At 45.8% G+C, this 26,744-nt stretch overlaps 1 protein-coding gene across 1 annotated transcript in view; it reads left to right on the forward strand.

Moving 5' to 3' along the window:
- The window catches only part of myo10l1 (myosin X, like 1), a 35,412-nt gene that overhangs the window by 3,754 nt on the left and 4,914 nt on the right, over positions 1–26,744 (forward strand). Inside the window, exons 2-38 of the mRNA XM_060052631.1 lie at positions 4,221–4,379; positions 6,754–6,941; positions 7,765–7,899; positions 8,287–8,425; positions 8,815–8,899; positions 9,275–9,381; positions 9,597–9,726; positions 10,209–10,327; positions 10,960–11,106; positions 11,252–11,352; positions 11,655–11,721; positions 12,107–12,199; positions 13,174–13,242; positions 13,338–13,420; positions 13,754–13,862; positions 14,403–14,483; positions 14,571–14,695; positions 14,792–14,909; positions 15,232–15,338; positions 16,222–16,540; positions 17,009–17,260; positions 17,830–18,498; positions 18,906–19,032; positions 19,396–19,534; positions 20,393–20,497; positions 20,671–20,766; positions 21,407–21,500; positions 21,803–21,858; positions 21,966–22,108; positions 22,621–22,815; positions 23,606–23,763; positions 24,040–24,160; positions 24,357–24,505; positions 25,009–25,157; positions 25,622–25,829; positions 26,191–26,327; positions 26,516–26,639. Of these exons, the coding sequence (XP_059908614.1) occupies positions 4,269–4,379; positions 6,754–6,941; positions 7,765–7,899; positions 8,287–8,425; positions 8,815–8,899; positions 9,275–9,381; positions 9,597–9,726; positions 10,209–10,327; positions 10,960–11,106; positions 11,252–11,352; positions 11,655–11,721; positions 12,107–12,199; positions 13,174–13,242; positions 13,338–13,420; positions 13,754–13,862; positions 14,403–14,483; positions 14,571–14,695; positions 14,792–14,909; positions 15,232–15,338; positions 16,222–16,540; positions 17,009–17,260; positions 17,830–18,498; positions 18,906–19,032; positions 19,396–19,534; positions 20,393–20,497; positions 20,671–20,766; positions 21,407–21,500; positions 21,803–21,858; positions 21,966–22,108; positions 22,621–22,815; positions 23,606–23,763; positions 24,040–24,160; positions 24,357–24,505; positions 25,009–25,157; positions 25,622–25,829; positions 26,191–26,327; positions 26,516–26,639 (5,355 nt within the window). The 5' untranslated portion in view covers positions 4,221–4,268. The remainder of the gene's footprint in view (positions 1–4,220; positions 4,380–6,753; positions 6,942–7,764; positions 7,900–8,286; positions 8,426–8,814; positions 8,900–9,274; positions 9,382–9,596; positions 9,727–10,208; positions 10,328–10,959; positions 11,107–11,251; positions 11,353–11,654; positions 11,722–12,106; positions 12,200–13,173; positions 13,243–13,337; positions 13,421–13,753; positions 13,863–14,402; positions 14,484–14,570; positions 14,696–14,791; positions 14,910–15,231; positions 15,339–16,221; positions 16,541–17,008; positions 17,261–17,829; positions 18,499–18,905; positions 19,033–19,395; positions 19,535–20,392; positions 20,498–20,670; positions 20,767–21,406; positions 21,501–21,802; positions 21,859–21,965; positions 22,109–22,620; positions 22,816–23,605; positions 23,764–24,039; positions 24,161–24,356; positions 24,506–25,008; positions 25,158–25,621; positions 25,830–26,190; positions 26,328–26,515; positions 26,640–26,744) is intronic.

A 26,744-nucleotide genomic window follows, 5' to 3' on the forward strand; every position in this document is an offset into this window, starting at 1 on the left:
TGTGTGTGTGTGTGTGTGTGTGCGTGTGCGTGTGCATGTGCGTGTGTGTCTGTGTGTCTGCGTGTGTGTGTCTGGTGTCTGCGTGTGTGTGTCTGGTGTCTGCGTGTGTGTGTCTGGTGTCTGCGTGTGTGTGTCTGTGTGTCTGTGTGGGTGTATGTAGATCAACCCCCGGACATCTTCAATGTATTTTAATGAAGAGTTTGTTCCTGTTCCATGGATGGGTCTGAAATTCTCTTCAAGTCCTCTTCAAGATCCCCATCCCCAGTTCTCCTTTAAAATTAGTTCAAGGACCCTGACAGAGAAATGGAGTAACTGAAGTAACTCTTGAGCCTGAAGCAGCAACTGCGTGGCCCATGGACTTTAGATGAGAAATTTGTCTTGGTTTCATTTAGGATCCTACAAATTAATCTGCTCATTTTGTAAACAATTTAGTAATTTAGCAGATGCTTTTATCTCAAACTTATCCGTTAGATACATATCATTTTGGACAGGGGTTAGGCCTCTGGCTCCAACATGGCTACATGTTACACTTCTGACTTTGGGGTGCAAACTCAGAATCGTTTTACTCGGTGTTCGAACACCTTATCACTAGAATTATCCTGCCCGTCCACACGATTTGTTTTTACCATTTACTTATTTTTAATTCATATTTTTATGCATCACATAAAATGTGAGACACATTTTGGATTCTCAGTCTCTTATTCTTATCAGCACTTCCCTAAGAACCAACTCCACATATGATACGCCCTCCCGACATTTGTCACAGGGCTTTGTTAAGTCGGGCTGTAATTAGCGTGAGATCCTTGAGAGGACACTGATTAAAAGGCTTACCGCCCAGTTCATAGCACTCTGCCAGGGTATCTCTCTCTCTCTCTCTCTCTCTCTCCTACCCCCCTCTGTGTGCAGCCGTATCTCCCCTCCAACCCCACTGGCTGTGGGATGCAGAGGAGGATTGCACTTGTCTTTGAGATCAAATTGAAGGATTCTCTGAAGTCTTCCATTATACAGAGATGCAGAGAGGGCAACTTGGAGGACTTGTTTCCGGATGTGTTTGAGTGTGTGTGTGTGTGTGCATGCATATGTATGAGTGTGTGTGGGGGAGCTGGTTTTGTACTTTTGAAATGTTATATATCTGAGGTGGAAGGTGGAAATAGGAGGTGACGAAGGATGAGTTGGGAAAGGTATAAAACAACAGGAGAGAGAGAGAGAGAGAGAGAGAGAGAGAGAGAGAGAGAGAGAGAGAGAGAGAGAGAGAGAGAGAGAGAGAGAGAGAGAGAGAGAGAGAGAGAGAGAGAGAGAGAGAGAGAGAGAGAGAGAGAGAGAGGGCGAGATGAGGGCGTATGTTAAGTTCTAAAGGAGTCAGGAATAAAGAGGACTCGTGCACAGGGAAGAAAAGAAGAGGGCTACTAAAATTAATGGAGAAGCATAAATAACACAAGCCATGTACTGTGTGTGTGTTTGTGAGTATGTTTGTGTGCGTGTGAGGGTGTATGTGCACCCTTGTGTGTGTGTTTCTGCATGCATGTGTGTATATTTATTTATCAATCCTGCATCGCCCTTTGTGTGGCTCATGTCAGGATTAAAGCCCAGACTAGTAGTCTCGGAGTAGAAGGTGAACAAACCAACAATATCATCCACACGTGAAATACACATCATGAGAAAGCTCTATTGGATGAGTTGGTCCCACCCACGTATGGCCAATCACAATTTCCTGTCTTTGTTATATTAACCCCTTTAGCAAGCAAATATTTGTTATTTCAACACAGCGAATGCACTTGTCCAACACCAGCGGTGCATGCTGGGTAAGAGCAGGGAAAAACTATGCGAGGGAAGAGTATTGGATTGTATTTTTTGTTTGTGTTGCATAACCACTAACCAGGTGAAAGCTGTTATTAAGTAAATGTGTACAGTGTTCAGAAAAATCCTAAAAAGTGCTTGCACTCACCGTGCACTTAGTCGGCTAATGGAACGTATCAGTGGTCCATCTGTGTGGAGCTCATTAAGTTGGCTAAAAATACAGGGTTCACAATAGGACGACTTGTTATGCAACAATATTACAAGTTCAAATACTTGGTCACCTACCCAGCAGACAAGCCAAGCAGTACTTCACAGTATTTCGAGGAGTAACCAGTAACTCGGCTTCACATCACTTTCATCATCAGTTCAGAGTTCTTTATAACATCTTATAAATATAACATCTGAAGTGAACACCTTTTAGAAAAAGCCTTGTACTTTATAGAGCAGAATAAGATGTGAAATAAGGACCCTGAGTGGGGCAGAGGTGAGTGAAACATTGATTGAATCGGCAATAAACAGCAATAAAATCAGGGCCAGGACTGCTGAGTAGTGGTTAACATTGTGAACAATATGAGCAGTTCTCCCTCTCCCCCGAGGACACTTATCCAGCTCTGTCATCCTGCAGAGGTCATCAGACGAGAGACGGCGTTTGAGGGTCGTCTGTTTAGGAAGCAAGACTTCTGGATGCATGGAGAATAAAAGAGTCTGCCTCCTCTGATAGTTTCAACAGCCTAAACACATATGCATGCACACGCACGTACACACACACACGCACGCAAATGCACACACACACACACACACACACACACACACACACACACACACACACACATATGCACATGAACTAACATGCACACACACACACACACACACACACACACACACACACACACACACACACACACACACACACACACACACACACACACACACACACACACACACTTTGTATTGTCTCTGCTACTATTGTTAGACTGCAGGACTTGGCTATGAAGAATATGCACAGCCTTTATACGTTGATACATTTTCAGGCCTTAACTATGCTACTCAGTATGGTGTGTGTGTGTGTGTGTGTGTGTGTGTGTGTGTGTGTGTGTGTGTGTGTGTGTGTGTGTGTGTGTGTGTGTGTGTGTGTGTGTGTGTGTGTGTGTGTGTGTGTGTGTGTGTGTGTGTGTGTGTCTGTAACCTGAATAAGCTTCATGCTACATTCACCTGTGTCTTACAGATGGGTGAGCAGCAGTGTATCTGGTTGCTTCTGTCCATTCTTCTTTCTAATTTCTCTCTCTCTCTCTCTCTCTCTCTCTCTCTCTCTCTCTCTCTCTCTCTCTCTCTCTCTCTCTCTCTTTTCCTATAGCTCTTTCTCTCTTCCAGTAGCTATCTCTCTCTCCGACGACTACCCACGCAGGGGTGTCGCCTCATGCTCTCTTTTCTCCTGTTGCCATGGCTACGGGTGGCATAGAAGCAAGATGAGGAGAGACCTAACGCTCGGTGGTTTAATTTATTTAAAATGTTCATCAAGTATTCTCTTACGCTCCATATGGATTTGAGTCGACATTCCTCCACTTTGATCGTTGGCCTTTGTCCACATACACAATCATTACAAAAGTATTGTCCAATTATGTTTTGCAATTTCCAACTGAAAATTCCACGTTGATATTACCTGTGATTATAATTCAATGTGATGGAAGTCTACAAATCATGTATATCATGTATATTAGAGTACCATATTAAGCGCTATATACATTTCATTTATTATTATTATTATTATATCGTTACGTCCCAACGAATAACGACTTTGGAAGTATAGGAGCTTAGGAATGTGATTGGTAATAATAGCATTTTGGTCATTGTCTAATAATTATCCTGTAATGATTTGTTTTATGGGAAGTCATTTTTAGTGTTTGAAACTTCCATAGCGTTTGTTGAAGTTTTATTAGCGAAGCTAACAGTTTATTTTGGATTTCTCTGGGATACTATGGTCTCTCGAGGCATCGCAAATTGGAGGAAATTCCATTGTGCATTCTGATGTACAAACAAACCCAATATCCAAATGATACCGTCTGTCCAAACTGCTGCCTGTCTGTCTGCCATCCAGCCATCCTGTCTGTCTATCACTCTGTCTTCATGTCTGACGCCTGTGCCTGTGCCTTAGGGCGGCAGTCGCTCAGGAGGTAGGTTGCTGGTTTGATCCTCGGCTCCTCCCAGCTGTGTCGAGGTGTCACTGAGCAAGACGCCTCACCCTAGCTGCTCTGGGCGAAGATGTGTGGCGTCTGTATGAGCTATAAAAAGTAATGATGATGGTAACCCATCCTTACTCACGAGGAGACTCCACTTCCTCTCCTCTCCTTCCTCCCTATGCCCGTGCGTGGGTCTTGTTGACTGTGATAGCTGTAGTAGTAAAGCTACTCTCCCCTTGTGTCCAGGTGCTGTACCTGCAGACGGCGGAGGTGACCCGGGAGCGGGTGTACGCCATGCACCCCAGCAGCAACGAGGGGGTGGAGGACATGTCCTGCCTGGCCGAGCTGCACGAGGCCGCCATCCTGCACAACCTGCACCTGCGCTACAAGAAGGACAGCATTTATGTGAGTGTGTGCGGGGGGGGGGGGGGGGGGATCGTATTAGGACAGTCTAACAGAGGTGAGGTTGTTCCACCTGATTTTTAACCATGTGATCAATAAAATCACATCCAATGACTGATGTATTCCAAAAGTTAAAAAAAGCTGGAGAGGAAGTACCTCTCTTTGTTTACAAGAATCGTGCGCCTCCCAGCCGGCGGATCTACACACAGTCGCACAGCCGTTTAGAGTGGACAGAACACTGTCATGGGAGAGACAGAGAGACGGAGATAGGTGGGATAGGTAAAGCGTCACAGCTACACCTTGTTTCGATGGACTCGCTGCTGTCTGATAAAATCTTACTGTGTGTGTGTGTGTGTGTGTGTGTGTGTGTGTGTGTGTGTGTGTGTGTGTGCGTGTGCGTGCACGCTCAGAAAACTGGGAACCGTAATAATGTCTAAGAAAATGCTGGGAAGCTTGAAACAAAGAACGAAGACAAACTGGCACAGAGGAAGGGAAACACGCTGACTAAATAAAGTGGGAGGGGAATGTTAATGAGGGAAAGGTAAAAACAATCAAGGTGAGTGAAGACAATCAGAGATGTGAGAAACACAAGGACAGGGAGTGGAGTAATCAATTTCGGAGGGAAAGATGTGACAGTGTGTAACCCAGTGTGTGTAAATGCATGCGTCATGTGTTCCTATACTGTACATCGATGCCTGTTTCTAATGGTCCGCTATCTCTTCCAGTAACCTTGCCTTGGATGGAGGCTTTTAGAGGGAGAAAAACATTTTTTTTTTTATCTAGTCTCTTTGCTGTAAGTGGCTGTAGAGCTACATAGGGTGCTAACAAAGTCAGGGACACTGGCAGAGAGAGAGAGAGAGAGAGAGAGAGAGAGAGAGAGAGAGAGAGAGAGAGAGAGAGAGAGAGAGAGAGAGAGAGAGAGAGAGAGAGAGAGAGAGAGAGAGAGAGAGAGAGAGAGAGAGAGAGAGAGAGAGAGAGAGAGAGAGAGAGAGAGAGAGAGAGAGAGAGAGAGAGATGGTGATCGGGACAGAGGGTTCCTTCCTTTATTTTGGAGGAAAGATACTGTTAGAATGTCCTGTGGTAGCTATCCTATTAACACAGAATAACATCAACAACAACACAGCGAATAACACAAAGAAAGAAAGACAGAGAATGGTGGTCCACACTTGCCCACATTTATACGAAGAATGTTACACATGTCCTCCTCTTTCACAAGAGTGGAAGCATTAGCTTGAATCCGTTGCTGTAGAACTACGTCACACAGCCTGCCTCTGGGGTTGCTGAGAGACTAATCATGTACTTGCCCCATAACCAATTTTGAGTGTTCACAAAATCTGATAAAAAGTATCGTTTTTTCTAACAACTCAAAGGAGATAATACACCAGGAACATTTGGAGAGGATCACACTTAACACACAAGCTCAGCCAAATAGTTCATCATTTGATGGTAGTTAACAGCCCTCGTGACGAAAAAACAGGGACTCCTTTCTACAGACATTATATAAAAATGGGAAGGACCTAATCTAGATGCTGAAATATTGTCTGAACAGGAATTACTCCAAGCTGATCACGAACCAACCAGTTGTGTGAGCATTCTGTGTGTGTGTGTGTGTTTCTGTGTGTGTGTGTCTGTGTGTGTGTGTGTGTTTGTGTGTGCGTCTGTGTGTGAGCAGCACACATGCATTCTTCATTTTACAACAATGGAAAGATGCATCCCAGCACACATAGTTTGTTAGGTATAGAGGTAAAGATGCATAGAACGTGAAATGTGATGCCCTGGCTTGTACACACATCCCGGCAATCATGTGTGTGCGTGTGTGTGTGTGTGAGTGAGTGAACTGATATCCTCATACACACATACACACACTATTCTGATGAGAACATCAGTTTAGGGAGCAAGGTCGCTGCTCCTGCCTTGACGCTTCAAAAACTCATCACTCATCACAAACTCTTTGCAGCATGATTAAAGATAATGAATCGATGCAGATTATACATTGATTTATCCAGCATGTGCTTTTATCCAAAGCGACTAACAGTGGATAAATATACAGGTCATTAAGGAGCACGGGTACTTTAAAAATGCAAAGTACTTGAGTACTTTAACACACATGAAGTTTATGGAATTGAAATCATATTATTTCCAATTACATTTCTAACCCAGGGATATCTATGATAAGGCATGTAAAGTCTCTTATAATTATAAAAGTACATAATATTCTGACTGACTCTTGTCTTATCTTGAAAAATATATGGCCTGTTGAGCCCTTTGAGACTGTAATGGTGGTAATTGGTTATACAAATAAAATTGAATTGAATTGAATCGTCACTTCGTCACAAATTTCCCGCTTGAGATTAATCCCGGTACCATCTGATTCCAGACCAACATCGGCAGCATCCTGGCGGCGGTGAACCCCTACAAGCAGATCCCGGGTATGTACGACCCGGACCGGGTGGAGCTCTACTCCAAACACCACCTCGGGGAGCTACCGCCGCACATCTACGCCATCGCCAACGAGTGCTACCGCTGCATCTGGAAGCGCCACGACAGCCAGTGTGTCCTCATCAGGTCGGTTCACCCCCCCGTCCGCACGATGCCTGCTGGAACTGGGGCTGCCAACTGGATTTGGTTTGAAAAACCAAAACAGTTTTTGTGTTCATGACATTTTATGCCACCAGGTGTGAGTGTGATTAGCCATTATCCGTCATACATCTAGGTGGACACCCAGAAGACAGAAGAGGCAGATTTTCAAAAAGGCTTGTAATGGCTAATCACACTCACACCTGGTGGTATATTATGTAACTTGAATGTCACCACATAAGTGTTACCTGAAACAACAATTTTCATGAATAACACCTTTAAGAAATATTTCACAAATCTTGCATATCATTTATAATTGTAAAATCTTTATTTAGTCATTTATAATAATATCTTCTTATCCATGATCAAATATATTGGGTCAGGAATCTTCCCAATAATATCGGTCTCCCATTAACTGAGCAGGCATCAAACTATGAAATATGTTTCAAGATTGGCTTTGCTTTAAAATGTACACATCAGAGATGAAAGTTATACAAAATATAAGTGATGAAGTTCTATAGGAACTAATTCACCAAATACTTTCGGCTGGACAGTGGGTCAGGCTGGTCTCTCGTAATCGTATTGTGTGTCAGAGCGAAGGCCATGGTCAACACACTGTAAGCTGTCCAGCCAATCAGATTAAAGCATGTAGTAAACAAGTGGAACACCTGTGGGTGCTTGCATGTGTGTGTGTGTGTGTGTGTGTGTGTGTGTGTGTGTGTGTGTGTGTGTGTGTGTGTGTGTGTGTGCGTGTGTGCGTGTGTGTCTGTGTGTGTGTGTGTGTGTGTGTGTGTGTGTGTGTGTGTTGCAGTGGTGAGTCTGGGGCAGGGAAGACGGAGAGCACCAAGCTGCTGCTCCAGTTCCTGTCTGTAATGAGCCAGAACTCAGCAGGGACCCCCCCCACGGAGAAGAGCACTCGCGTGGAGGAGGCCATAGTTCAGAGCAGGTACACACACACACACACACACACACACACACACACACACACACACACACACACACACACACACACACACACACACACACACACAGCACAGACATGCACACACACACACACACACACACAGCACAGACATGCACACACACACACACACACACACACACACACACACACACACACACACACACACACACACACACACACACACACACACACACACACACAGCACAGACATGCACACACACACACACACACACACACAGCACAGATATGCACACACACACACACACACACACACACACACACACACACACACACACACACACACACACACACACACACATGCTTAGTGTGTATCAATATATTAATGTTGTTTACTGTGTTATTCTACAGCCCTATCATGGAGGCCTTTGGAAACGCCAAAACTGTTTACAACAACAACTCCAGCCGCTTTGGGAAGTTCATCCAGCTGCACTTCTCTGAGGGCGGGAACATCCAGGGAGGCTGTGTGTTTGACTGTATCCTTTCATGTGTCACCTTCTTTCCTAACGTCAGAGTCTAGAGAAACTATTGGTCAATGAAACATTGGTAGTTGGACCCAAAATCACATACGCTGCTTTCAAAATTTCTACAAATCACGCAAATCACAGTTGTGGTAGTAGATCATGGTTTTGGGAGAAGCCTGGTATGTAAATAAATCACAGTAACATACTACTCTATGTTTTTTCCTTAACCCTTTGCCTCTCAGATTTATTGGAAAAGGTAAACCTGTCACCCAAATTCTATAATCTTCAAATAAAATGTCAATCCATACAGGACTCCACTTACTCTTCTTGAAAACACATACCAAGACATTTGAAAACTGTTCATTCATATGCGTATAGCTGTGTTGATGCTATTTGTGGATGGGTTGTGGTGTAGAACCGTGTGGTAAGGCAGAACCCTGGGGAGAGGAACTACCACATCTTCTACGCTCTGCTAGCCGGAGCCACTAAGGACCATAAAGGTGAGGAAAGCTCAGGGTGAGACGCCTCTTATTGTGTGACGTCAGACATCCGATGGTGGAAGTTGTCTTTTCTGATTAAAATCAAATACCTGATCAATCCACGGACATTCTCACTCTTACTTAATATATTTTTTTAAAGGTTACTTTTCTGATGATGTCTCTGGAAGTATTTTGAAGGGTTGTTCATTATTACTATAATTATTACTATTACTGCCTGAATATAGATTTATGTCATTAGAGAGCATGTAGGGGTTAGGTATCTTGCTAAAGGATGCAGCAAAGTACCTGTTTGTTTGGGAATCTAACAATTACTATCCCACCACCCATTCACCTGTTTCTTACTCTTGATTCACATTTTGCATTCCCTTCCCAAAGAACAATATTTCCTGGGTGAACCCCCTGAGTCCTTCCACTACCTCAACCAATCAGGATGCATCAAGGACAAAAGCCTGAACGACAAAGAGCTCTACAACAGTGTTATGGTTGGTGTCATTCCCCTAAAATGGCAAATTTACACTCGACCAAACGCGCTCCCTTTATTTCCGTGATAGTCGGGGTCAAGAAGAAATTGGATTCATTTTTGGTCATTAAATCCTCTTCTTTAAATGAAAGCCGCAGAGCTTTGGATGGAGCCTTGATCTTTTGAACCCTTGAAGGAGAAGCTTTGTCCACTATGCCGTGAACTGTGTGTCTGCAGGAGGCCCTGAAGGTGCTGGAGTTCACGGAGGAGGAGAGCAGGGACATGTTCCAGCTGTTGTCTGGAGTCCTGCAGCTGGGCAACATCGAGTTCATGACCGCCGGAGGGGCTCAGATCACCACCAAGCAAGGTGAGCCCATGCAGACGCACCTGAGGGCGTGTGTGTGTGTGTGTGTGTGTGTGTGTGTGTGTGTGTGTGTGTGTGTGTGTGTGTGTGTGTGTGTGTGTGTGTGTGTGTGTGTGTGTGTGTGTGTGTGTGTGTGTGTGTGTGTGTGTGTGTGCGCGTGTGCGTGTTTGGGCGTGCAGGCCGTTGAATGTGAGTTTGTGTTTGGTTGATTGGTGTGTCAAACCAATGGTAGTCAATGCTGTGGATGTTCACACAAGCATGCACACACTCACGCGCACACACACACACACACACACACACACACACACACACACACACACACACACACACACACACACACACACACACACACACACACACTTGTACACACACAAACATACCCACCAAACTAACAGCTGTGTGTCTGTGTCTCTGTGTGTGTGTGTGTGTGTGTGTGTGTCTGTGTGTGTGTGTGTGTGTGTGTGGTGTGTGCTGTGTGTTTCTAGTGGTCAGTAATGCCAGTGACCTGCTGGGTCTGGACTGCTTCCAGCTCTCTGAGGTGCTGACACAGCGCTCCATCATCCTCAGAGGAGAGGAGATCTGCTCCCCCCTCACCATAGAGCAGGTACTGCGCGCGCACGCCAACACACACGAGACAGCAAGTGCACGCCAAATCACACGCGACAACACGAGCACGCCAACACACACATGGCAACACACGCACGCCAACGCACACACGAAACCCCACCGCACAACTGTAGTCATTGTCGTAGTCTAAAACAACACTTGGTGTTATGTTTTAACACAAATAATCATTGTGAATAAAAAAATATTTAAAATGAGTTTCAATAAGAATTCTGAATTCTGTTATCTTTCAAAACACTTGGGCATGTGTGGACCTCTGTGGACCTTTGTTCTCTAGGCAGTGGTTGACTGCGGCGTCTGAAAGAAAGTCACGCTTCTCGTACACTTATAGGGGTGATGGGGTGTGTGTGGATTTCATTTTGAGTTTGAAGATCACGTTTGAGAGAGGGTTAGGCTTCCCGTACACCAACAGCATAACGCCCCAGTGTGTGGCGCATTTCTTACACAACATTGCTTGTTATAACGCTCATATCCCAAAGTCGGCGTGGGTCGTCACCATGGGGATAACAAAACCCCCTTCTATTGCGTTCTTAAGCCAAACCACATTTTTTTCTCAAAGTGTTTGTTTTCCGGCTTCAACAGTGACAATTACTTTCCTTCTCCTCTCCACAGGCGGTGGATTCCCGGGACTCGGTTGCCATGGCGCTGTACGCACAGTGCTTCTCCTGGATCGTCCGCAAAATCAATCAGAAGGTCAAAGGGAAAGAGAACTTCAAATCAATCGGTATCCTTGACATCTTTGGCTTCGAGAATTTTGAGGTCAGAACTCTGCACGGTGAAAACCAAAAACGTTGACACATTCTATCTGTTGAGCACAGCAGACTCGACGGTAAGACACGTTCAAACACTTAACTTATATGTGTGTGTGTGTGTGTGTGTGTGTGTTTGCGTTATCTCCCTCAAGGTAAATCGGTTCGAACAGTTTAACATCAACTATGCCAACGAGAAGCTCCAAGAGTACTTCAATAAGCACATCTTCTCGCTGGAGCAGTTGGAGTACAACAGGTACAGATTAATGAGACTACATGGGAAAATGTTTCGGTTCCTTATGTCCTGTTATGTTATATATTATGTCCAGTTAATGTCCTAAGAATGTGTTGAGTGTAATACAACCCAGGTCATAACTATCCTTTCCAAGCTAGGCTACTACATTAGTATGATAGTCAGATTTATATTTGTTTGATAGTGTTGTTGTCGATCGTGTTGTGGATCAAACCAAAGACATGATCTATCCCTTTTGTTTTATGTGTGTCATTATGTTTTATTTTTTGTCCTTAATTTCTTTGGTCTTTCTTTGTGTTCCACAGGGAAGGCGTCCAATGGGACGCAATTGACTGGATGGACAATGCAGAGTGCCTTGACCTCATAGAAAAGGTTTCATTTATATACCATTTTAGATTATATACCAAATTATATATTTTAAGTTATAATATAGAGTAGACATGAGTGACCAGACCCATCAGCTAAATGTCCCCTGGATGGATGCAGGAAACATTACAATATTGTCCAAAGTCACTTGGGAGATGTAAGTGCTTTTACAGCCGTCAGTTTTATCCCTGTTATGTTAGCTTAAACTGTTATTTTCATCGGAGAGATGATGTGTGTGTTGGATTTGCTTCCGTTAAAAAATATAAATAGCACATGAACCTGATTATCTGAGCTGAACTTATAACCCAATGTGTGTGTGTGTGTGTGTGTGTGTGTGCGTGTGCGTGTGTGTGCGTGTGCGTGTGTGTGCGTGTGTGTGTGTGTCGGTTAGAAACTGGGCATGTTGGCTCTGGTCAATGAGGAGAGCCGCTTCCCAAAGGGAACAGACTTCACCCTGATGGAGAAGCTGCACAGCAGACACTCTGTAAGATGGTCCACATGTCTATCTGTCTGTCTGTCTTCTAGAGAACATTGAGTTTAACAAGGGGCTGTACTTATGAATACCTCCTGGGAATCTATCAAACAAATCTGCAATTAATATAAGTCTTATATTAGTAGTATAATAGGTGTGTATTATAGTTTACTATTACTCTTGTTGTCATAGTTATATAATAGTAGTAGGAGCAGTAGTCTAGTAGACAGTAGTAATTTAATGTTAGGGAAAGGGTTAGTAGTTGTACTAAGATCTACTAAACATTATTTCTGTTTAAACATTACAACATTTGTTGTTTTTCCTCCGATTGTTTCATTTTCTAACAACAATGATGACTGCAGTTGGGCCGTTGGGTTTCGATGTCTATTATGTGAATCTACTACGCTGAAATGCTGCCTGAATGCTGCCCGGTGTTCAGCATATCTCAGGCAATGCGCTCTGTCATCTCCCGCTTTGGTGAGAGGGAGTGGGGGAAAGCGAGTGCGGGTCGGGAGTAAATTTGCTGAATTCACCTCAGCCTTTTAATCACGTGACACAAGTGCAACAATGCCCCCTAGTGGCTCAGCAAGATACATTTCCTAGGATAAAGATTCATGCACCAGTACCCAATGCTGTGACTCCGTAATCAAACGCATACATTATTACAGTATTTTAGAAAAAAATACTATATATTTTTTGGCAGAAAGATGCCTTTTCAACAAATAATTAGGAAAAATCCAATGCATATTTTTGATGAGCGTTTCATAGTGTTGTAGTCAGAATCTGGCACTGCTTATCACAAGCCTGCGTTTGGGGGTCAAAAGTCACCACTCGCCACTGAGAAGTCATAGTAGTAGTAGAAATAGTAGTAATAGTACCATATTATTGCTCTAGCAGAAATTAGTAGTCGTAGTATATAATGAACTTATTAATCGTAGTAGTAGTAGTAATAGTATTATTCAACCAAAGTTGTTATGTTTCTGCAGACCAATCCCTACTATGTGAAGCCCCGGCTTGCAGACCATCAGTTTGGCATCAAACACTACGCTGGGGAGGTGAGTTAAAGTCCAGATTAGTATCCTCCACACCTCCTCTCCATTAGGGTGAGGGCTGATTGTGAGTGATGCGTGTTTATGTGTGACTCTGTTAGGTTCTGTATGATGTGCGAGGAATCCTGGAGAAGAACAGAGACACTTTCAGAGACGACATCCTCAATATGCTGAAAGAGAGCAGGTACAGTAAAGTATAGTAAAGTCAGTAGCTATTGAACCATTCCGATATCAGTTAAGAAACACTCTACCTTTACATCTCTCGTATTGGTGAATAAAGACATGATGCATTGGGACGAGTAGATTGGTGGCGGCAGTTATTCTGTTTAGTCATTCAGCAGTTGGCAGTGACTTAAGGTCCTTGTCATTAAGGAGCAGGTAGGGGTGAGGTGTCTTGCTCAAGGAAGCCTACAATTAGGCGGTGGCCATTTGGGGATCAAACCCGGAGCTTTTGTGTCGGGAGTTATTCAGTTTTGGTTGGAGGATAATAATAGTAATGGGTTCCCTCTCTGTCCAGGCTGGACTTCATCTACGACTTGTTCGAGAAGGTGGGCAGCAGAAACAACGAGGAGACTCTGAAGATGGGCACAGCCAGACGCAAGCCAACTGTCAGCTCCCAGTTCAGGGTCAGGAAAACACACACACACACACACACACACACACACACACACACACACACACACACACACACACACACACACACACACACACACACACAGACACAGACACACACACGTATGCCTGCAAGGACACACACATGCTCATTTGCACACACACACACACACACACACACACACACACACACACACACACACACACACACACACACACACACACACACACACACACATACAGACACTCAGAAACTCAACCAGGTGCCCCCACACTCAACATGACAATCACTTGACAAAGAACGGCCCCTTTTCTCTATCATGTTTCCATTTTGTAAAACAAATACATGAAAATCTATAAATACATTTAATAAAATGTCAGATTTCTTGATCACAAAAGATGCCTGAGACTGAAACAATGAGCAACAATGTTATACACAGTTGATGTCACCATGGGGATAATCTCTGCCGAGAATTATGATTGAAGAGTGGATTTTTATGTCTTGCTACGTTAATGAATAACTGAAGGATGTTCTTGTTACTTGTTCTCTCCAGGACTCCCTCCATTCTCTCATGGGGACTTTGAGTGTGTCCAACCCTTTCTTCATCCGCTGCATCAAACCCAACATGGAGAAGGTGAGTCCAATTACCAATGGAATGGGATTGAGATATTTGAAAATCGATGTTGATTCTCTTAATTTTGTATGGTTTTCATCCAAAAAGAATCCAACCGTGTTTGACCCGGAAGTCGTCATAAATCAGTTGAGGTATTCTGGGATGTTGGAGACGGTGAAAATCCGTCGCGCTGGATTCCCCGTTCGAAGGACTTTTGTAGACTTCCTCTCACGGTGTGTATTAACAACCGTCATACACATATTCTCTCTCTCTCTATCTCTCTCCTCAAGAGTGTGTGCAAATGCATAACTACTTCTCCCGTCTCCCAGGTATAAGATCATCTCCAAGAACAAGGTGTCCACGGTCGGAGATGATAAGAAAAAAAACATGGACCTTCTGACCAAATATGACAAGACTAAGAAAGAGTGGCAGATTGGCAAGACCAAAGTAAGAGTTTACAAAGTTGCTGCCATCTTGTCCAGTAGACTCATCTAAAACGGTCTTCTTCACCAAGCGGCCATCTTGGTTCCAAACGCGAACTGGTAGGGGGAACTGAATGTAAAATTCCTCTTTCAGTTAGCCAACATCTATGACCAGGATGGAACCATGCTTGCCGTTAGGTGAATAAGGCAATTTAAATGATCTTAAACCCTCAATTTATGAATCCATGTGGCAATGGTTCACGTGAAAGTATTGTTTTTGTACAAAATGTATCAATAGCGTTGAAGATTGAACCGCCCCTGCCTTCCCCCTGTGTTCGCCCCTTCAGGTGTTCATGAAGGAGGCCCTGGAGCAGCGTCTGGAGAAGGACCGCGATGAGGTGCGCCGGGCGGCTGCCATGGTGATCCGCGCCCACCTGCTCGCCTATTCCGCCAGGTAAGATGCCTTAAACGTTAAGAAAACACGCTTCCGTGCCGCACTTTTGTTTCTAAATGTCTCATTTACTCAAAGAGCACTCGTCATGCTCATCAGAATACAAAATGCCTAACATGCGACGCAACACTACAAGAATATCAAATAGATTAATTTATGAATTTATTTAATGGAAAGTAAACATCAGAATCCCAAAGATACATTTGAGATAGAAATGTTCATGCTGATGAACCCTAACCCTAACCCCTAGCCCCTAACTCCTAGCCCCTAACCTTAACCCCTTACCCCTAACCTCTAGCTCCTAACCCTAACCCCTAGCCCCTAACTCCTAGCCCCTAACCCTAACCCCTAACCCCTAACCCCTAACTCCTAGCCCCTAACCTTAACCCCTTACCCCTAACCTCTAGCTCCTAACCCTAACCCCTAGCCCCTAACTCCTAGCCCCTAACCCTAACCCCTAACCCCTAACCCCTAGCCCCTAACTCCTAGCCCCTAACCTTAACCCCTTACCCCTAACCTCTAGCTCCTAACCCTAACCCCTAGCCCCTAACTCCTAGCCCCTAACCCTAACCCCTAACCCCTAACCCCTAGCCCCTAACTCCTAGCCCCTAACCTTAACCCCTTACCCCTAACCTCTAGCTCCTAACCCTAACCCCTAGCCCCTAACTCCTAGCCCCTAACCCTAACCCCTAACCCCTAACCCCTAGCCCCTAGCCCAAACCCCTAACCCTCACCCTATGTGCGATGATGTGAAACTTGAAAATGAAAAAACTTGGAAAAAAACATAGTAGCCAGTGATGTCCCCCTCACCCACGTCAGACGACAGCTTTGTTCGCCTTCTCGATGTCAGAATCAGCATGACCCCCTTTCTCCCCCCTGTCGACAGGAAGCACTTCAAGCAGGTCCGAAGCAGCGTGCTCACGCTGCAGAAGCACTTCCGCAAGCACATCCTGCGCCGGAGGTTCGTCAGGCAGCGCAAGGCGGCGCTGGTGCTACAGAGACACCGGAGGGGGCAGGTGGCCCGCAGCCGCGTCCGCAAGATCAGGGACGAGAGGAAGAGGCTGAAGAGGGAGGAGGAGGAGAAGACGAAGAAGAAGGAGCAGCCAGAGGCAAAGACAGACGGAGGAGAAGGAGGAGGAGAAGAGAAGAAGCAGGAGGTGGCTGGAAAGGGAGCAACGAATGAAGAGGAAGGGGAAAAGCCAGATGTGAGTGTGTGTTTAAGCTGTCGATAAAACTAATTGAAGAACTCAATTTACTTTTAAATAATAAAACCCAAACAAGCACACCTGCTGTTTTAAAGGCCAGCAGACACACACACTATTATTATAATATAAACTCCCTGATGGTTTAGTAGTGTACAATTTCTGTGTGATTTTCCAAAAACTTAATAATTTTAGACCTCTTTATGCGTTACTTTGCTCCTCATCCCACCCAGTGTAAGTCATGTCTCTAAGCAGCTCTATTTCCCTCCCCATGGACACAGTGTGTCCATGTTGTGTGTGTGTGTTAGCTTGTGTGTGTGTGCGTGTGTTTCTGTGTGTGTGTGTCGTAAATCAAATAAGTATGGGTGTTTTTGCATTGGCTACAAATAAGCCCATCAATTCACACAATTGTTCTTCGCCTTGAGAGGTTTTCAGTGTTTGCGTTGTTCATTAACCCACCTCCCCTCCCAGGTGGAGACCCGTCAGATGGAGGAGATTCTGAAGCTGGAGCGGGAGATCGAGCGGCTGCAGAGGAAGCGGGAGGACGGCGTGTCCCTGCTGTGCGAGTCCTCCAAGCAGGAGCTGCAGCTGCGCCGCGACGCCGAGATCAAGCGCATGAAGAAGGAGGCGTCCCGCAAGGCCACCGAGCTCATCGACCTCCTCAACTTCGGGGGTCTGGACCCCGCCCTGGTGGACGCCGAGCCCAAGGCGCCTGAAGCAGAGGTGATCTGTCTGTCTGTCTGTCTGTCTGTCTGTCTGTCTGTCTGTCTGTCTGTCTGTCTGTCTCTCTATCTGTCTGTCTGTCTGGCTAGATGACTGTCTGTCTGTCTGTCTGTCTGTCTGTCTGTCTGTCTGTCTGTCTGTCTGTCTGTCTGTCTGTCTGTCTCTCTATCTGTCTGTCTGTCTGGCTAGATGACTGTCTGTCTGTCTGTCTGTCTGTCTGTCTGTCTGTCTGGCTAGATGGCTGGCTGATTGACTGTCTGTCTGTCTGTCTGGTTAGATGGCTGACTGATTGATTGATTGTCTGTCTCTAGAGTCTTGTTAAATTCAATAAGTAATCACTGATATAAGCCGATCAAATATCCTTCCAGCTACAGAACAGGAGGCATAACAGCCAAGAAACCACACACGGTGTTTGTCTGTCACACTCTCCGGGGACATCCACCTGGTGATGTCATGTTTTATAAAGAAGCACGTGTTATACTTATGGGAACGACTCATTTCTTCCGGATAGTATCTTTTGAATACATCTCTGACCGACCACACCTCCGTCCATCCTCCGTGTCCCGCAGGTGAAGCCGGCGCCAGGGGGGGCGGGCCCCGCCACGGCCACGCCCAAAGAGGAGGAAGTGGACGAGGGCTTCCACGCCGAGGAGGAGTGCATCCCCCTCCCGGACTTCCCGCCTCCGGCTGAGAGCGACGCCCCCCTTGACGTGGAGATCCTCGCCCAGCTTCCCCCTCCTCCGCCTGCCTTCGCCGAGGGAACCCTCGCCTCCGCCCCTCCCCCCGCCGCCGACGGCGTAGCGGCGCCGAGCCCGGCCGGCGCCCCCCCTCCCCCGCCCGCGCCCCCGCCCCCGGGAGACGGGTCGGGCGTTCCGGCACCTCCTCCTCCACCTCCTCCAACCCCTCCTCCTCCACCTCCTCCTCCTCTACCGCCGTCGACGGCGCCCCCGACCAAGGCGGACGGCGAGAAGAAAGAGGCGGGAAAAGCGGAGGAGGGGAGGAAGGTGAGCATGGTGGAGAGCCTGGGCGACGGGGAGGAGCCTATCTACAGCATGCCCGCCGACACCGAGTCGGACTACGACCAGGAGGAGGAGGACGGCTCGGTGAACGCCGGCGACGACGGCTCCGTCTCCGGGAGCAACCGGGGCAGCGCGGCCCCCGCGGAGGAGGAGGAGCACCCCAGGAAGTCGACGTGCACCAACGCCAGCGCAGAGTCGCACCGCGGCAGCTCCGACTCGGTGAGGAACGCACACGCCCGCGTCTCCCTCGCACACGCGCACACGCATCTACCTCACACGCACACACAGATCTTCGTCACAAGCATCTACCTCGCACACACACACACACACACACACACATTTACCTCATGCCCGCACGCATCTACCTCACGCAAACACGCATCTTCCTCACACGCAAACACAAGCATCTACCTCACACACGGAAATGTTTAGGTAGTGGTGTTCTATTCTCTATCTTGTGGTTATCTGTTTGTTATTATTGTATGATTGCTTAAAAAGGTTGAGGGTTTGAGGGATTTTTTAAAATGGCCTTCCATCCGTGGAAATGATGTCACTATCATGAGTTTGTCTTAATTTAACTCAAGGAAATTAAAACAAGTCTTCCGGTCAATCTTTCTTCCCTCCAGTACGGGGACAGCGATGACGAGCACGACGGCCTACTGGACACCGATGAGGAGGTGGGCGTCGGCCACCGGGTCAGCATCCTCAACGGGAACGGACCGCCCTACTTCCACAGCTACCTCTACATGAAGGGTAACCCGTCCTGCATCCTCTGTTTAGTCACTGGTGTCCCCGGTGTCCCATGAGGCCAGATTCTAACAGCGCTGCCTAGTTGAAAGTGATCATAAGGGCCAATGAACCCCCCCCCCCCCCCCCCCCCAAAGACATCCAATGGGGAAAGGAGAAAAGGAACACAAAAGGCAAAAGGTGCCTTATAAATTAATCAATTATAAGGCATTTATAATTATCAAATGAATTGCAGAAAAACAATGGTGAATTGAGTCATGACGAGATGAGATGCTGTTTGTAGTTCACCCAAACCACAGATTGCTCCTTGTAAGCACAGGCCAGAAGGTAGACCCCTTTGCAGAGCTTCCTCTTCCTCTTCCTCCCCAGCCGGTCTGATGATCCCCTGGAGGAGGCGCTGGTGCGTGCTGAAGGACGAGACCTTCATGTGGTTCCGCTCCAAGCAGGAGTCCCTGAAGTCCGGCTGGCTGTACAAGAAGGGAGGGGGCCTGTCCACTCTCTCACGCAGGTTGTTGTAGTAGTTACTGGCCACAGCCAGCATGCCAAGTCCACCGCTGCATGCTCGGTTGTTTTTGGTTTGTTATTGGTATGAGCTGCTGTGGCTGAGATTCCAGAGTTGTACCAAGGTCAGAGGAGAACAGAAGAGAGCAGGATTTTGATTCAAAATCCCAAAAAATCGAAATTGAGACCGAGGCACGAGCAGTCATCCCCCAAAAAAATATTGTATATATAAATAGATTATAGCTGACACATCGCTAGGCTATTTTTAATGAGATGACATTCAGGCAATAGCTCTTCAAACTCACCTACAGCACCTTTGATGGAAAACATCAAAGAACAATCTTCTTTCTCACTTTTTCCTTTTCTTTCATTTTTGTGTTGAGGAATGAATACATTCGGGTCGTGAGCGCTTCGGGCTGATTTGTTTTTCCTCTTGGGGAAACAAACTCATTAAACAGTTGGTGTTTGTAGTGTGGTCACCGACATAAAGGTATGCCTGAGGCAACCAAACATGGCTTGTTGTTCCATAGTTTGAATGGTTTACAATAAACAAGCATCAAGTCGCACGCGTGGTGATAGCCTTGTTCCCATAACAATTCCTTTATGCAGTCAATGCGGGTCAATCTCCACCAACGTGCCTTTGAGCAGGACAGTAGGCCTCCACTCCAGCCCTGAGGTTTTTTCTTCTGGGCCTTCCTCTACTTTGTTAACAATGATTAAAAATATTCATAAAGACAAGCAATGAACAATTATTTCAATCTGTGTGTGTGTGTGTGTGTGTCTGTGTGTGTGAAATGTCCTACCTCACAGGAACCCCATATGATGATCCATTGAATGGTTGTAACAACTTCTGCTTCTGTCCCAGGAACTGGAAGATGCGTTGGTTCGTACTGAGGGACAGCAAGCTGATGTACTTTGAGAACGACAGCGAGGAGAAGCTGAAGGGGACTATCGACATTCGGGCTGCAAAGTAAGAGCCTTCTTATGAATGAGATACATAATGTAATCATATATATTAACTAATACTGAATAAGTTTGATGTTTCAGACCCTACGTTGTCCAACCCTTGTTCTGCATTGCAATAAAATGTATGATAACACAAATGCACCCCAGCTGATGAGCAGTGACCCCGTGGTTCAACAGGGAGATCGTGGACAACCACGAGAAGGAGAACGCGCTGAACATCGTGACAGAGGAGCGGACCTACCAGGTGTTCGCTGAGTCCCCAGAGGACGCAGGGTAAGGAAAGAGAAGAGTACTGGAGGTTTATACTTTCAAAAGGAGACAAAACAACACGGGCGTCACACACAATCCGGGATATCACTCTCCACTCAGCTCCGTGCATCAGCGCTCACTCACGCTAGCTTAATATATCCTGTGACTTTCAATGAATACATGTAGTTCCAACAATATAAAAATTATTCATTGTGCTTTGAGAAATTCATTTTCCACTATTCACCTCCGACTATAGAACGCAGTGCATTCATATTCAGAAGGTGTCCTGCCATCCTGGGACGTCCCGACTTCAATTGGCCCCAGATCATTTCTGGCCTGCACACCCGCAACATGCGACCCACCGATCCTCAGTTCGTTGATTTCAACAATGAAATCATACCTTTTTCACACTAGCCTTCCCCACCTAACTCCCACCTTATTCTTCATGTTTAACCTCTGTTTTTCTTTTATTCCTAGTCTGTTTTACATAGTTTTGATAGGGCAATATGTAAAGCGTCTTAGAGTACCATATTAAGCGCTATATAAATTGTATTTATTATTATTATTACACGACTTTACTTTACACCCGAAGATTATTCAATCTAACTCATTATTTCTCTCTCTCTCTCTCTCTCTCTGTCTCTCTATGTCTCTCTCTCTGCAGTGGATGGTTCAATGTGCTCAGTAAGGTGCGAGTGTGCACTCCAGAGCAGCTGCTTGACATGTCCCATGAGCAAGCCAACCCAAAGAATGCTGTGGTCAGTATCTCACCATCTTTCCACCTTCAAAACCGTAAAAACATCAGAACATCTAGTTATAATTGTCCATTATATTTATATACATATGTCGATTTCATATATATCTTTGCATATTTTATTCATATTAATCCTTATTAACACATTTATTACATCTACATCAATATCATGCATGAATTACTTAGCAGCTATGTTGAGCAGTGTCCTTAACTGCACAGCAAGTTATATCGTCCAATACTGTTATATTTAGACAGTCATCTAGACAGTGCACATGTTAATTAGATGCATTCGCGTTCTTCTTCTAGGGCACCCTTGACGTGGGTCTGGTGGACTCTGTGTGTGCGTCGGACAACCCTGATCGGTACAACAACATTTTATAATAACAACAGCGTGAAGTCAGTGGGTACAGTAATGTCCGAATCAAAGACGAGGACTCACGGCCAGGCCTTGTGTTTCTATCGTCCACAGTCCCAACTCCTTCGTGATCATCACCGCGAACCGCGTGATCCACTGCAACACGGACACGGCCGAGGAGATGCACCACTGGATCAGCCTGCTGCAGAAACCCAAAGGAGACGCCAAAGTCGACGGCCAGGAGTTCCTGGTCCGGGGTAGGGAGGAGGTGGAGGAGGAGGAGTCGGGGGCACCTTGAGTGGTCTTGTGTGTGTGTGTGTGTGTGTGTGTGTGTGTGTGTGTGTGTGTGTGTGCGTGTGTGTGTGTGTTTGTGTTTGTGTGTGTGTGTGTGTGTGTGTGTGTGTGTGTGTGTGTGTGTGTCGTAATTGAAATAACTAATGTGTGTTTTTTCGCATTGGCTACAAATAAGCACAATATCAATTCACACAATTGTTCTTTAGCTTGAGAGGTTTTCAGTGTTTGAGTTTTTTATAAACCAATGAGGGAGCATTAATGGTGTACATAACAGCATTAGCATGGCATTGGATTAAATATTCAAAGAGAATTGCCGCTCTATTGGACAAAATGGGAATTTCCTTCATTTGATCACATCCTTATAATAGACAGAAATAATTTGTAGACCACTTTAAGGCACATCATACATAAAGTCAAACTGATAAATGTAGTTAAGTTAACATGAAACTTCTCCTATCCCCCCCTTACCCTGCAGGCTGGCTGCAGAAGGAGATGAAGACGAACGCCAAGAGCACCTCCCTGAAGCTGAAGAAGCGCTGGTTCGTGCTCACCCACAATTCCCTGGACTACTACAAGAGCTCTGAACGTAACTCCTCCAAGATGGGAACCCTGGTGCTGAACTCCCTCTGCTCCGTTGTACAGCCGGACGAGAGAGTACACCGAGAGACAGGTGAGTGCTGAGAGAGAGACACATAGAGAGAGTGACGGGTGAGTGCAGAGAGAGAGACATAGAGAGAGACGGGTGAGTGCAGAGAGAGAGACAGAGAGAGAGACAGGTGAGTGCAGAGAGAGAGACATAGAGAGAGACGGGTGAGTGCAGAGAGAGAGACACAGAGAGAGTGACAGGTGAGTGCAGAGAGAGAGACATAGAGAGAGACGGGTGAGTGCAGAGAGAGAGACAGAGAGAGAGACAGGTGAGTGCAGAGAGAGAGACATAGAGAAATACGGGTGGGTGCAGAGAGAGGGACATAGCGAGGGGGTCGGCTTAGCTCAGGAGGAAGAGCAGTTGTCTTGTAACCGAAAGGTTGCTAGTTTGATCTCCAGCTCCTCCTAGCTGAGTGTTGATGTGTCCCTGAGCAAGACACTTAACCCTAACTGCTCCTGACGAGCTGGCTGTTGCCTTGCATGGTTGACTCTGCCGTTGATGTGTCAATGATCTGTATTAACCGACTGTAAGTCGCTTTGGATAAAAGCGTTGGCTAAATGCCCTAATTGTAAACGTAATAGAGAGAGACAGGTGAGTGCAGAGAGAGACAGATAGGGGAAGAGACCCTCACATATATACACACACATACGATCATTTGGCTACAAGCACATGGGAACATAAAATGGATTCATTTAAGATATATACTGTATATATTTGTAATTGTGTCATTATATTATTTATTAAATGAGGATATTATGGATGAAATGAAGCAGGTGAAGGAGCTCAGTATTGGTGTATGTCTGTGCGTGTGCAGGCTACTGGAACATCGTGGTGCACGGCAGAAAGCACTCGTACCGCCTGTACACCAAGATCTTGAACGATGCCATCAGATGGACAGCAGCCCTACAGGGAGTCATAGACAGCAAGACCCCTATCGAGACCCCCACTCTGCAGCTCATCAGAGACATCAGGGTAACACACACACACACACACACACACACACACATATAACACATATAAACATAAACACACACACACACACACACATGCCAGCACTCACTCACGCACACACACATTGGTCTGATCACCTATACACATGCACAAACATACACACACACTCACACACAAACACACATATACCGTCATCTCAAATGCGGTAGTTTGTTCAAGTTCTGACGTTAAATAATGTCACATTTCATAATAACATGCAAACAAATCTCAACTGAATTTAAATCTGTGTGCTTCCAGGAAAACAGCGTGAACCAAGATCTGGTGGAGCAGATGTATCGGAGGAACCCGATCCTGAGGTACACCCAGCACCCCCTGCACTCCCCACTGCTGCCCCTGCCCTACGGAGAGGTCCCGTTCCGTGAGTACACCCCCTCCACCCCCTCCACCCCCCCACCCCACCCCCTACAGCTCTGCTGATCAGCTGTTAAACATAAGGACAGTCAATGGCGAAGATCGTAGATTAGTTATTGAAACAATCGCAAATCTATGTCAATGCCATCATCATTTGACCCAAAACGTGTGTGTGTGTGTGTTTGTTGTATTGCGTTGTGCAGTCCAGAGGAAGCTGGGATACGCCAGCCTCCAGGACGAGGCGGTGCGGGTGTTCAACTCCCTGCAGGAGATGGAGACCCTGGGGGACACCGTGGCCATCATCCAGGGCATCCTGCAGACCTGCCAGGACCTGCGGCCGCTCACCGATGAGGTAATGCTATAGTTTGTCCTACAAATTAAAAGCTCCTGTTGATTTTACTTATATATGTTCATTAGTTGTCAGACCATAAAAAATAAACCTTCATCTTCCCTATCAACCATTGTTTAAAATAGGAATGTTAATTACAAACAGTGAAAATCCCAATCCCATGCCCATCCCCTCTTACTTACAGTGTCTGAGTGTCTGATTTGAACACTACGATATTTAAAAAAAATGTCAGAAAATAAGGAAAAATTTGTTGAGGGGGGCTTGTTACGACCCACGCCAAATGTCTGATACTTTTTCAGTACCGTTGTTGTGTATGAGCGGCAAAATGAACTATGTTGTATATGAAATAACATTATACTTTTGGCTATATACTGTTTTCTCTAAATGACAGTCTTATTTTAGTAACACTGATAAAATGGCACAGATTACGATGACATATTACCAAGTTTAAAGCAACAAAATGTTTTTGGGTTCACTAGCTCTCTAACAGTTATTTTTCTTTGAAGGTGTATGCACAGGTGATCAAGCAGACCAACCACGTACCTCAGGATAACATCCAAGCCAATAGGGCACACTGGCATCTTCTCACCTGCATGAGCTGCACCTTCTTGCCCAGCCGAGGTATTCTCAGATACCTGCGCTTCCACCTAAAGAGGTACATGTGAGCATGTCTAGCACTATGAGGCCTGATTGTCTAGGTGTTAGTCGTGAATTACAGCCCAAAGTTTCTGGGTTCCAACACTAGGTCAGCTGTCCCTACTTGATCTTGAATGCCATGGGTCTAAATCCATTATCCTTGATCAGACTCCTTCACAATTTCCCGGAAAAACGTATATTACAATAGAAATCAGCCCATAGGCTGTCCTACTTAAAAGAGATGTAGGGGTGGGTCTAATTTTTAAGATAACCGGGAAGACATTTTTTGGCAGAGTGCCAAACAGTGTCTCCAACGACACCCATTTCGTAACATTCATAATAATGCAAATGCAAAGTAAACTGTGTTAACTCATTCTGCCATTGATAGTGACTTAACAGATATTTATTCACATGAATAGAGATTGCCACAAAATCCTACACATAGTCCCTTTAACCCTCTGAATGTTTGTGTTGATGATTCAGGGTACGTGAACGTTACCCAGGCACTGAGATCGAGCGCTACGCTACTTTCATCGGGGAGTCCCTGAAGAAGACCAAGACTCGTGAGTTCGTCCCCTCGCAGGAGGAGATCGCCGCCCTGCTGGTGAGGCAGGAGATGAGCACCACCGTCTACTGCCACGGAGGAGGCTCCTGCAAGATCTCCATTAACTCACACACAACGGCTGGACAGGTGCGCACGCGTACATAAAACACATAAAACACATAAACACACATGCACACACGCATATGCTCACACACACACACACACACACACACACACACACATGGACATGCACAGACACACACAGAAACACACAGATGGACATGCACACACACATGCTCACCCACAGACACGCTCACACACACACACAGACACACACACACACACACACACACACACACACACACACACACACACACACACACACACACACACACACACACACACACACACACACACACACACACACATCACACACACCAGGAAAATGTGGTTATATTCAAAGTTTTTTAAGTTGCCCATTGGATAAGAGTTTCTCGTCTATGTTAAGGTGGTGGAAAAGCTGATCCGCGGCCTTGCCATAGAGGAAAGCAGAAACCTCTTCTCCCTGTTTGAACACAATCAGTGCACCGACCGAGCTCTGGAGAGCAGGGTCATTGTTGCGGATGTCCTCGCCAAGTTTGAAAAGTACAGGCTCAAATAACCCTTTTATTATCAGCTGTTACTCATGCTTCAGCGGTTAGACACAATGATACCACATCCCAATTCCTTTAAATCCTATTTGCATACCTGTTTTGCTTATTGATTGATATCATCTCATAGGCAGTCACGCTTTCACAACAGTGTTTTTGTCCGCTCTGTGTGCCTATTTTTAGACTGGCAGGAAGTGACGAGGAAGATGAGGAGGGAGAGTGGAGGCTCTACTTCAAGCTCTATTGCTTCCTGGATGTAGAGAGCATGCCTAAAGAAGGAGTGGAGTTCGCTTTCATGTTTGAGCAGGTGAGCTCACCTGAACACGACACCAAAGGTTTTGTATTGTCATTGTTAAAGCAAGAGCTTTGACGTTGTATTTTGGATGGTCTGTGTGTCTAGCTCTCCCTTAAT

Source organism: Gadus macrocephalus, chromosome 5, assembly GCF_031168955.1.
Source record: "Gadus macrocephalus chromosome 5, ASM3116895v1".
NCBI classification, from domain to species: Eukaryota; Metazoa; Chordata; class Actinopteri; order Gadiformes; family Gadidae; genus Gadus; species Gadus macrocephalus.